At 40.6% G+C, this 12,647-nt stretch overlaps 1 protein-coding gene across 1 annotated transcript in view; it reads left to right on the forward strand.

The window, feature by feature from the left end:
- The window catches only part of PHRF1 (PHD and ring finger domains 1), a 38,365-nt gene extending 26,014 nt beyond the window's left edge, over positions 1 to 12,351 (forward strand). The window contains 6 exon segments of the mRNA XM_087716120.1: positions 404 to 3,085; positions 8,225 to 8,301; positions 8,798 to 9,061; positions 11,721 to 11,849; positions 12,086 to 12,178; positions 12,180 to 12,351. Of these exon segments, the coding sequence (XP_087572246.1) occupies positions 404 to 3,085; positions 8,225 to 8,301; positions 8,798 to 9,061; positions 11,721 to 11,849; positions 12,086 to 12,178; positions 12,180 to 12,227 (3,293 nt within the window). The 3' untranslated portion in view covers positions 12,228 to 12,351.
- Positions 12,352 to 12,647: the final 296 nt, after the last annotated feature.

Below are 12,647 nucleotides of genomic sequence, written 5' to 3' on the forward strand. Positions count from 1 at the left end.
TCATTAATCAAAAATAATGCAATATGTTCTTCTTTGTTACAGATTGCATATTTCACAAGAAAAAATATTTTTAATTTGAAATTTTTATACATTGTTTAATAATTAATTTACATGTGACTTTTCTAAATAGTCTATAATTTTTCCCTTTTTATTAATTGTATTCTGTTTTTTTATTTTTGTTTGTAGTTCTTGGGGGTTTTGTAGCAGGCCAGAATTTTTATAGTTTCATCTAATATAAAAATACTTGCAATGAAATAATTTTCTAAAAACATTTCAGTGATAGCTCATTTCATAAGGATAACCACTGCTCAAAATGTTTTTCTTTCATTTTAACATTGCAATGTTTTTTTGTATTAATATGAGCACATGTATGAAAACTCATTTTTCTCTTAATTGTTTTCAGTCCCATTACTGCGTGGCAGTTCACAAGCAGACGAAGCTTTGGAGGACAATTCCCAGTCAAGGACACCAATTTTGGAGACCTTAATTACAAACTCTGGCACTGATTCTTTCAACTCTAAAACTCCTGTCTCAAAGCCTTGCTCGTCATCGCCATTGTCACTAAGCGTAACAAACAGAACAGTGACCTCGCCACATGCTACAATTGGAAGGGCGCCAATTCGATTTGATTACTCCATGACTCCAAGATCTGTTCAGACTCATAATTTAACCAATCTGAATAGAATCGGGAGCAAACTGGGTGACTCATTCAAATTTAATGGAGGCTCTAAACTACCGTTGGGCCCTCTTTCTGCACCTCCTAAACCAAACAACAACCCCAGTTCCATTTCAAAAGCAGTTTATGGCAAACAGCCTTTGAAATCTTCTCCTAAAAGGCCTGATATCTCTGAACTTCCAAGAATACCAAAGATTAAGAAGGAAGCAAACAGTGGACACCTGGGACTACAACCTGCCACTGACCAAACTAATAACATTCCCAGCTCCTGTATAACACAGTTGACTGGCAAAGGAAACACAAGCCAGCCAATCAAAAGCAACAGAATGGAAACCAGCAAGCCACAAGCTACTCAGCAACAAACGCATTCAACTTCTGCAAGTTCTGCTCATGGCAGTTCCTCGTTTTCTTCAGCAAGAGGGAAAGTTGGAAGTTCCTCCTTTGAGAGCTTTAAAATCAACATCCCTGGAAACGTGGCTCATTCTAACAGACTGTGTAATCCCGGATTTTGCAATACGTTTCGACCGGTGGACAATAAAGTGCAACAGAAGGAGAATCCTTCACCCCTTTTCTCATTGAAAAAAGCGAAACCTGTCAAAAGTGAAATATACGATCCTTTTGATCCCACAGGCTCTGACTCAAGCTCAACACACAGTAGCCCTGAAAGGCTCCCCCTCACTAATATTACCAGAACAATATCCATAGGAAGTTCAAAAGTTCAGACCTTCCAAACCGTGCGCCGCATTACTCCTTACCCGCTGGAAAATATCTTTGAATCTGAGGTTGATTCGTTGGAGGCCCCTTCAAGTAACGCAGAATCTCATGATGATATGGTAATAAAGGAGAGATTTGTAGAACAGGTTTCTGATGAAGAACAAGATAAAATTGATGATAATGAAGACTCAGGTACACCCTGTAGCTCCTCAGCTATTAAGCAAGTTACTGATGCAGAGCAGATAAATGACGAGGATAAAGATAGCCCTGGCGTTGATTTTGAAGATGATTGGGATACAGTTAGGGTAAAAAAGGAATTAGTTAGCCCCTCAATAGGAAAACAGCAGCAAAATGTTAAAAGTGTGCAAGCAAGAAAACGGTCTTTTTCGAGATCCCCATCAAATTCCAGTTCTCAGGGTCAAAGAGAAGTTAAAATTAAAAAGATAGACATCAAAGAAGGCAAACGTAGTAAATCAAGATCTAGATCAAGGACACATTCAAGGGAAAGAAGTTCCAGATCAGTGTCCCACTCCGTTGAAAAGAAATATAGCAAAAGCCATGGAGTTAAAGCGAAAACCCGTCGGTCATCTAGTGATTGTTCCAGTAGCCACGAGCGATCGAAAAAAAAGAAAGCAAAAACTAAAACTAAAGACAAAAAAACAAGTGGCTGGCCCAAAGAGCATAAGAGATCTCGGTCACAATCTGGTAGTCCTGGCAATTCTTCTTTTGAAATATATGGCACCAAGAAAAAGAAAAAGCATTCTAGAGCAAGAGATCCAGAATGTTCCCAATCAAATAGTGCTGAGAGAGCTAAAAAAAAGAAACACAAAAGAGAGAGGAGCTATGATAGGTATGAGAAGGAGAGGACCTCAAGCTCAAGAGATACAAAAGGATCTAGATCTCGGGAGAAACATAAAAGGCGTTCAAGATCACCTCCCGAATTAAAACCCCATGAATCAAAAGGATCTAAATCTAAGGAAAAGCCAGTACAGTCTCAATCCTGCTCCAAAGAAAAGAAACACAAACCAAAAAAGGTGTCTCTACAACCTCTTCAAGAAAAAGAGCTCAGATCTTTGGATGACCAAATCAAAAATTCTGAGCATTCTCTTTCTTGGGAACAGGAGTTGGACAACACAGAGCAAGAAGCAACAAATATTTATTGTGATCTAACACCCGTACAAGAGATTTCTTCAAAAGATAACATAATTAAAGTTGTATTTGATGAGACTACTAGAGTGGGTGATGATAAGTTAGATAATGAGGTACTTCCTTCCCAACTGGATTTCACAGATTTTGAAGTGTTACCTGATAATATAGATTCCTCCACTGAACTGACAATAGACTATGATTCATCAATATTTGATAACCAAAGCAGTGAGAAACAGGAGGAAATTGAAATTAAAGAAGATGATGATGATGTATGTCCTTTCTTAATAGATTCTCTTCCCGAAAAGCAGGCATATACACCAAGCTGTGATGAAGCAAGTCTATCTCATACTTTGCCTGAAAGCAAAATGCCAGTTCTGTCAAAAGATACAGAGCCTGTATTAGTTGAAAGTACAGTTGATAAAAATAAGACTGAACTGGAAGCAGTAGTTCAGAGTCCTGTGTTGAAATCTAAATCATTAGTGAAAAGAGTTACGTGGAATCTTCAAGAAGAAGAAAGTGATACGGTGGCCGTAGATAAAACAGCAAGTAAGTAAGATGATTTTTTAAAAAAATGAAGCACAATTTAGAATAAAATCCAATTTTCCCATTTTAAAAATTATGTTGATCTTGATTCAAACAACATCTTGTGAGATTCACTGTTGATGTGATTTCTGATACACATTTACAATGTGTAAGTGGGAACTGTGCAGAGACATATTGGGAAATAGGGGGAGACATATGTGCCCCAGTTCCATGGATGCAGCATTGTTGATTGTTGTCTCATATGATTGTTCTGAAAAGTTTTGAGATACGTAGTCTGTAAAGGAGAAGGTTAAGGATTATTGTGATAGACAGGTACAAATCAGGTATATGTTACATTTAGGAGGGTAATTACAGATCTCTGAGAACATTTCCTGAGTAATAATCCCTCTTGGCTCTATTTATCATGTCCTTTGCATTGTACTGTCATATGATGGATTTTTAATTTTTAGTGGGTTTTTCCCCCCTCCTTTCGTCTCCTTCATTCTTTTGTGTTTTATGAACTGACAGTTGACCTCCTAGCCAGTATTGTAAACCAAAGCTTGACTGTAATTTGGAGGCAATTGCAAATCATAACTTTCTAGTTCAGATGCAAGGATCAAAGGAAATGCCAGGCATAGTGTTAACTGACCCATGTTTCCTGTACATAATGTATACGTGGTATGTTAGTAATCCGTAGGAATGTTATATAGCTTGAGGATTCAGTTACCTTCACCCTTATTCTGGAATCACAACAGGTGTGCTAAGTATCACTCAACCTAGGATGTAAGATGCTAGTCAGTTTGAATGTGGAGGTCTTTCTAAAAACTGAGAATAGCCTTTGTGCTAAAATAAACCTTTTGAACCTTCCTGAGGCTGGTGATTGGAGCTGTTTTCTACAAGGGGTGTGTGTGTGAGTCAGAGACAAAGGTAGTGGCCCTTTAACTCCATTTCATTTGAACTTTCCTGAGGCTGGTGGTTAGAGCTGCTGGCTATAAGGGGGGAGTCAGAGAGACAAAGAGGACTAGGTTTAGAATCATATATCTATAAACCAAAATAGCAATAGTTCAGTTCAGTTCAGTTTATTGTATTTGTATGCTGCCCTTTTCCCCCGAAGGGGGACTCGGGGCGGCTCACAACTCGAACCGGGGAAGGGGGATACAGACAAAAATTTAAAAACAAACATAACAATATATAATTTAAAACTCACAACAGTCATACCATTCGAGATGGGGGCAACAGCTCTTTAGCCCTAGGCCTGTCGGAACAGCCAGGTTTTGAGGGCTTTGCGGAAGGCCTGGAGGGTGGTGAGGGTTCGAATCTCCACGGGGAGTTCATTCCAGAGGGTCGGAGCAGCCACAGAGAAGGCTCTCCTCCGGGTAGTTGCCAGTCGACACTGGCCAGCAGATGGAATTCGGAGGAGGCCTAATCTGTGGGATCTAATCGGTCTAGTGGAGGTAATTGGCAGCAGGCGGTCTCTCAAGTACCCAGGTCCAATACCATGAAGGGCTTTATAAGTGACGACTAGCGCCTTGAAGCGTATCCGGAGACCAATAGGCAGCCAGTGCAGCTCACGGAGGATAGATGTTACGTGGGTGAACCGAGGTACACCCATGATCGCTCGCGCGGCTGCATTCTGGACAAGCTGAAGTCTCCGAATATTCTTCAAGGGCTGCCCCATGTAGAGCACGTTGCAGTAGTCCAATAATATTTTCTGGATTAATGTGCTTGAGATTGTGATTTTATTTTATTTCAAAATGGCCGGCTTAGTTCAATGTAATAGCTGTTTTGCACCTGTCTTTCGCAGTACTCTTTTCAAATTTGGATACTGTCCCCTTTGTAAACAAATTACTAATCTACATAAAGAGATTGCCTATCTAGAATCTCTAATCTGTGATCTCCGAGCAGAAATAAGGTGCCCAATTCGGCCATTCCACTCTATGGAGATGCCACACTATCAGCCACCTCTACCACAAAAATCCTGCAGGAGAAAAGCAGTCTGGACAACCGTGGCATCTGGCAGGGTGAGAGCTGTGAACCATAAGCACAACGCTTTTGCTGTGACCCAGCATAACAGATATAGTGCCCATGCTGACCTTAATGGGGACACTAAAGAGACAGGTCAAGGTAGTTGTGATAATGATGACTCAAATAAGCAGGGGATCGTGGTCCAAAATGAAGAAATTTATTCGGAAAGGCAAAATGGGGAACCAGGTATCACACATCAGTCGAACAAGAAGAGAAATCACCTTCTGGTTGGTGATTCAATCGTAAGGGATGTAAATTTAGGAAAGGATATGGAGGTCAGGTGTCTGCCAGGTGCTACTGCCAGCAGAGACAAGAGGCATATTCTTAAGATAGTCAAGAATGCAAGTAAGGACTGTGACGTTGATGCTACTATACATCTTGGCACAAATGATCTGTCCCAAAAAGATGTACTTTCTGTGAAGAATGATTTCCAGAGCTTGGGGTATGAACTTAGTAGTGTAGGTTGTAGGCTTATCTTTTCAGAGGTTTTACCAGTATATAAGGAACAAAAAGGGAAGGGCCAGCGTGTAGCAGAGTTTAATGTGTGGCTAAAGGAGTGATACAAAAGAGAAGGCTTTGGTTTTATTAGTCATGATGCCTGCAGCTGGTCCAATGAAAACTGTACAAAAGAGATGGTTTGCACCCAAGAAAGGGACTGAGTTACTTGGCATTACATTCACAGATTTTCTGGATAAACATTTAAACTGAACAGAGGGGACAGAAAATTAATTGATACAGAACATTTCTGTCCCCAGCAATCTAAAACTCATAGGGTTATCAGTGCATATAACATAGATGTTTGTGCGGGTAAGATTATCACTCCTGCTGTCAAGCAAAACCAAGCATTTAATAGTGAGTGCCATACCATGTGCATGAACCATACAAGTGTAAGAGAATAGGGGCTGTCAGGCATAACACAGGTTATGTAGACAGTAAACACAGGGTCAATCAAAATGGACTCAAATGTCTATACACCAATGCACAGCGTATGAGGAATAAACAGGGTGAATTAGAAATTCAAGTAAATGAGGGCAGATACGATATTCTTGCCATTACAGAAACTTGCTGGGATGAAACCCACAAATGGAACATACAGCTAGAAGGATTTAAATTATTTAAAAGAAATAGATCAAATAAAAAAGGAGGTGGAGTTGCACTATATATAAGAAATAACTACATTTCTACAGAAATAGAGCACAACAGTGATGAGAACTATCTTGAATGCACTTGGGTCAATATTAAAGGTTGCGGGGAAACAACATTGCCATAGGTCTATACTACAGGCCACCCAACCAAGCAGAGGAAGCAGATGAACTTTTTGCTAGTCAGCTAACTAAGGTATGTGGGAAGCACACCACAATAGTAATGGGAGATTTTAACTACCCTGACATCAACTGGGAAACAAACTCTGCACCAAGTGAAAGATCCAACAGGTTCCTAATGAACCTAGCAGACAACTTTGTTTCCCCAAAAGTAGAGAAGGGAACAAGGGGATCAGACATATTGGACTTAATTCTCAGTAATAGAGAGGAAATGATAGAAGGTGTTGAAGCCATAGGAACCCTGGGGGCAAGTGACCATGCAATATTGGAATTGAACATTATGCAAACACAAGTAGTATAACAAAGTCAAACTAGAGTCTTGGACTTTGAGAGCTAATTTCAATAAACTTAGAGAGAGCTTGGGACGAATCCCATGGATGAGAATCCTCAAGGGGAAAACAACTCAAGAAGCTTTGGAAATTTTGAAAAATGAGATTACAAAAGCCCAGTCTAGCACAATACCAATGAAGAAGAAAAATAACAGCTCCCAAAAGAAACCAGCATGGCTGCATAAAGAGCTCTGTGACAAATTGAAAGACAAAAAGATAAGTATAAAAAGTGGAAAGGAGCGGGACATAACTAAGGCAGAATATCAGCAAATAGCCTGAGCCTGTAAAGATGAAGTAAGTAAAGCTAAGGCTCACAATGAAGAAAGGCTTGCCACAAAAGTAAAAAATAACAAAAAAAGCTTCTTCCAACATGTTAAAAACAAGAAAAAAGTTAAGGAATCAATTGGTCCATTTCTGGGAGAAAATGGCAAAAAAGTGACAAGCAACAGGGAGAAAGCAGGACTATTTAACTCATTTGATGGGGAACTCATCAAATTTGCATATGACACCAAGCTGGCAGGAATACCCAACACTCCAGAAGATAGGCTTAAGATATAGAAGGATCCTGACAAACTTGAACATTGAGCACTATCTAATAAAATGAAATTCAATGGTGAAGAGTAAGGTTCTACATTTAGGCAAGAAAAATGAAATGCACAGTATAGGAGGTACCTTGCTCAATAGTAGTAAGTGTGAGATGGATCTTGGAGTCCTAGTGGACAACCATTTAAATATGAGCCAGCAATGTGCATCAGCTGCCAAAAAAGCCAACAAAGTTCTAGGCTACATAAACAGAGAGATAGAATCAAGATCATGTGAAGTGTTAATACCACTTTATAATGCCTTGGTAAGGCCACACTTGGAATACTGCATTCAGTTTTGGTCGCCACGATGTAGAAAAGATGTTGAGACTCTAGAAACTCTAGAAACAGTGTAGAGAAGAGCAACAAAGATGATTAGGGGACTGGAGGCTAAAACATATGGTTGCAGGAACTGGGTATGTCTAGTTTAATGAAAAGAAGGACTAGGGGAGACATGATAGCAGTGTTCCAATATCTCAGGGGTTGCCACAAAGAAGAGGGAGTCAAACTATTCTTCAAGGCACCTGAGGGTAGAACAAGAAACAATGGGTGGAAACTAATCAAGGAGAGAAGCAACTTAGAACTGAGGATAAATTTCCTGACAGTTAGAACAATTAATCAGTGGAACAGCTTGCCTCCAGAAGTTGTAAATGCCCCAACACTGGAAGTCTTTAAGATGTTGGATAGCCATTTGTCTGAAACGGTATAGGGTTTCCTGCCTAGGCAAGGGGTTGGACTAGAAGACCTCCAAGGTCTCTTCCAACTCTGCTATTGTATTGTATAAGATTTGCTTCAAATATATTCTTAAACAGTTCTAATGTGGATTAGATGAGATGTGTTATCTGCTGTGATCATCTGGATATATTGCTATGCTGAAATTGTTTTCTTCTTTTGGGGAATTTTTAGGGACGCCATTTTGTAAACAGCAGAAACCGAAGGAAGGGGTCTGGAAAGCTGAGGATTTGACCCAGTCGTTAAATCAGGTGCAGTTAACTGAACCTCCTCCAACCAATTATATGATTCCTGAGCCTATGTTTCCCGATCTAGATTCCTCTCAGGTTGGTTCCCACTCCAGAAGTTGAGCATGATGGAAGGCCATTCCACTCCCATCTGTGAACTTGTGTCCCACCCGATTTCATTGCAGAATACTCTTCCTCCCTTACCTGCAGTACGTTACATATTGCCCAGACTACTCAGCAACCTTTGGATTACAACCTGTTCTATTTATGATCTCTTTCTTCCCCTAATTCATTGGATGAGATTTCAGAACAAGGTTTTAAGTTCCATAAAAACACTTTTTGTAAAAAAAAGTCAAGGACCATTCATTGTTCATCAGCAATAGGAACGAAGCCCTTTTGAATTGGCAGCTGGTCATGCAAAGTTCTGGTGAAGACAGCCCTTCTTGAAGTGTTGGGAGAGGGTTCTGCAGACTCGGTGTTTAAACATAAATGGTGACTAACTACTGTTTCTCTTCTTCAGGTTTACAATCAGAACCTGGCGTTGACCGTACCACTTCCTTCAGCTGTCCCCCCTTATGCGCCGGTCAGTCAGCCCACTGTTCAGTTCATTGTACAAGGGAATCTTCCTCTGCTCACCTGCATGGCAGAGCAGGAGTTAATTCCAGAATCTGGGGGCAATTTGACCACAGCTTCAGAACCAAGTATTCAGGAGGCTTCCACAGGAGATGCAGAAGAAAAAGTCAAAGCATCTAAGTCTCCAGTGGATAAAACAAAAAATGAAGAGGTAGGTGGCTAGCTAGATGATGTCATTAAGTCCAGCTGATCCATTTTTAAGGATATAAAATCTGAAAATTGGCCTGCTGGTCTTGAATGTCTTTGTTGATGGTTTTATCTGTTATTTGGTTCCAGACAGCTGACACTTCTTCATTGGGGAAACAATTGTTCAAGGCGTCTTCTGTGAAAGTGCCACCTACTTTAAGGAATCTATGTTAGTTGCTATAACCCATGGTTGTGGCCAGGAGCTGCATACATTAATGTTGCAGTTCATAATATTTCTTGTAAAATATTGCTGATCAGTTTCATTGGATGATCTCTATTCTAGCTTCTGTCCATTCAGTATTTCATCTGCATCATCTCTTTCTAAGAAAAAAAAATACTGAGTTCAGAGCAGTGACGTGCGGTGTGGTTTATAGCTGGTGAGGCACTGACACAGGGGTTTCAAATTTTTTTAGACTTTTGGACTTCAACTCCCAGAATTCCACAGCCAGGCATGCTCAGTTCCGATTTAAAGCGACAGTATTTCCCCCCCCCCTTGCAAAATAAGTTTTCCTTCATTCTTTTTCTTCTCCCTCCCCCTCCTTCCTCCCTCTCTCCCTCTCCCCCTTCTCAAACAGATATACGCACACAGAGAAGTTGGATCCCTCCCTCCCTCCCTCACTCTCAAACAAACACAAACATAGAGGTTGGATTGGATATATTTTCCAATGGCTTGAAAGCAGCTCCTCTGCCATACCCCACACCCTTCCCCTGCTGCCTTCCGATCCGAGCCTTTGATTGCAGGTGGAGCCATGTTACCTTTTCAAACTTGTAATCACTGAAGCTGGGCTTATATACTTTTATCCAGCTGTGTGTGTGTGTGTGTGTGTGTGTGTTTGCAATCAAACTTTTTGAATTCTTCCCCCCCTCCCCACACACGCACCTTTTCCAGCTGTTTCAGAGAGGATTTCAACTCTGCTCTTGCCTGCCATCATGAAAAGAAAAAAAATGTAAAAGGAGAAAGGCAAGAGCTCTGAGGTCAGACTGAGCTAGTTGCTCCCAGAGAACTCTAAAAAGCCTCTTAAAAATGCCCTCTGCAGGAGGCGAGAGAATCATGTGCCTCCTTTGCATAAGGAATTTTTCACCTTTTAACACTTGCTTAACTGCTCAAGTGATCATAAAGATAGAGTAAAGGAGGGACGTGGTTCTCTCGCCTCCTCCTGCAGTTAAGCACTAAGCAGAGTCATCCATTGTGACTCTGGCAGCAACTACCTCAGCCTTTTTCCTTTTACATGTTTTTTCTTTTCATGATGACAGTGGTGAGGCCCTGCCTCCCCTGACTGCACGTCCCTGGTTCAGTCACTCTCAAAGTCAGCTGGGGACTCAGGTCTCCCCAATCTAATATTCTAAACTGTATATTGCTAGGATGTTTTGTTTAGGTAGGAAAGTGTGCAGTGTTCACACTAAAGCCCTTGTTGGAATAGGAAATCCTGCCAAAGTTTTAACTTTATGCTTGCTTTTCTTTCCTTCCTTCCTTCTTTCTTTCTTTCTTTCTTTCTTTCTTTCTTTCTTTCTTTCTTTCTTTCTTTCTTTCTTTCTTTCTTTCTATTTCTATGCCACCCGTCTCCCCTACAAGGTGACTCTGGAAGACTTCTTACTGTCTAAATGTACTTATCTATCAAATGTTTCTGCAAACTCCACTATTACAGCTGAATCTTATGCGGCTGCTTTTAGGTGAATGGCCAACTATGGTAAAAATATAGCATTTGCTATTGCAAAAACAGGGATGGCTCTCAAGTTCTATATTTTAAGACAAATGCATGCAGTGTATCAATGGTTACTGATTTGATGGCAGTATACTAATTATAGGAAAAATTAGAGAAGACAGTATTGTGCTTATATTCTGTACATCCAAGGCCATTTAGAAGTGTCTATGGGGAAAAAAATCCTAAGACTATACAGGTTTGGGGTCTGATTCAATATGACTCTTACCTAGTATAGATAGTCCTGACTTAATGACTACAATTAGGACTGCCAACTCAACACTTAAGTGGTGCAGTTCTTAAGTGAAACATCACTTGACTGCACTGACTTACAATGTCACCTCTGGTCATCATATCATCATGGGTCATTAAGCATGACATCACATGTTCCTGACTTATGACTTCTTGCGAGTTTCTCCATTGAGCTTGTCAGAATCTGGCAGGGAAGGTCATAAATGGTGATCACAGGATTGTGGGGTACTGCGGTCATTGCAAAAGCATGCTGGTTGCCTGGTGCCCAAATCACGATCACGTGATCATGGGGACATTGCAACAATTGCAACTTCAAAGTCTGGTCATAAGTCTCCTTTTTCAGTGCTATCATAACTTTGAACGGTCACTAAATGAGTGGACAGTAAGAAAAGACTACTTGTACAACAAATCTAAATTAATGAAGAAATTGGTTCTGAGCTTCTATTCAGATCACACAAAATGCTTTCTCATGAAATCCAACCACTTATCTTTTCCAAAGAATTTAAAGGAAGAACAGTTTATGCTATTAATCCTGAAAAAAATGTTCTTATTGTACAGCAGCAAAAAAAATGAACGTGGCAAAATGTATGTAACAGAGGAGGTTTTGACTGAATATTGTGAGATGCTCATAGCACAGAGATTACTGAATTAGCCTCCTGTCTGTCCTTGCAGTACATGAAGAAGCTTCACATGCAAGAGAGGGCGGTGGAAGAAGTGAAACTTGCAATTAAACCCTTTTACCAGAAGAGGGAGATCACAAAGGAGGAATACAAGGATATTCTTCGGAAAGCTGTGCAAAAGGTTGGAATTGTGGCATTGTTATATTTTCTTCTTTAGGGTGGCTGTTTTAGCATGTGTGAGTGAAAGAGAAGGCAGAAAAAAAAGGTAAGTAAACAAGTCTGAGTGTGGTTGTCTTGGTGATTAGTTTTTAGCAGCTGACACAGCAATAGCCTGCTAAGTCAATCTTAAGAAATACAGAAAGTGCTGCTTGCACTTTCCACTCCTGGAACTGACCTACCCTTTGGCTCTCTTTACAGATCTGTCACAGCAAAAGCGGTGAAATCAATCCCATGAAGGTGGCTAATCTTGTGAAGGCATACGTGGAGAAATACAAACACATCAGGAAACACAAAAAAGACTGATGCTGAAGAAGAGCCTCATGACTCAACCAGGAAATGAGAAACAACCGTGGGAGAAGTAGAAAAGCTTCTCCGGATGACAATGTTTTCCTTCCCTTCGAGGGAGGCAGAAATACACCATTGCATGTTGCAATCCCTTCTCACCCTCCCCACCCACCCCACCCTGGAAACTGGATGCAGAAGACCTTCCTGCAGCTGGACACATTTTCACATAGGAGCCTGTTCTTCTTGGGCTCCTTAACCTTTGAGGAAACGCTGGGGAAAGGATGCGTGTGTGCGTGCGTGGGGATGGCCTAATTGTTTGTCATGGTTTTGGGTTATTTTTTAAATTTCTGCACCACTCACCAGAATTTAAAACAGACACTTTTGTATCCGACATACGACAGCGTGTGCTCCTCCCATTGTCGTTCTTATTTATGAAAAATGCAGGTTCTTTTGTGATTCTCACAAATTGGTTTCA

Source organism: Thamnophis sirtalis, unplaced genomic scaffold (genome assembly GCF_051295495.1).
Source record: "Thamnophis sirtalis isolate CommonGarterSnake01/CBP01778 unplaced genomic scaffold, rThaSir2_p1.2 scaffold_1, whole genome shotgun sequence".
Classification (NCBI taxonomy): Eukaryota; Metazoa; Chordata; class Lepidosauria; order Squamata; family Natricidae; genus Thamnophis; species Thamnophis sirtalis.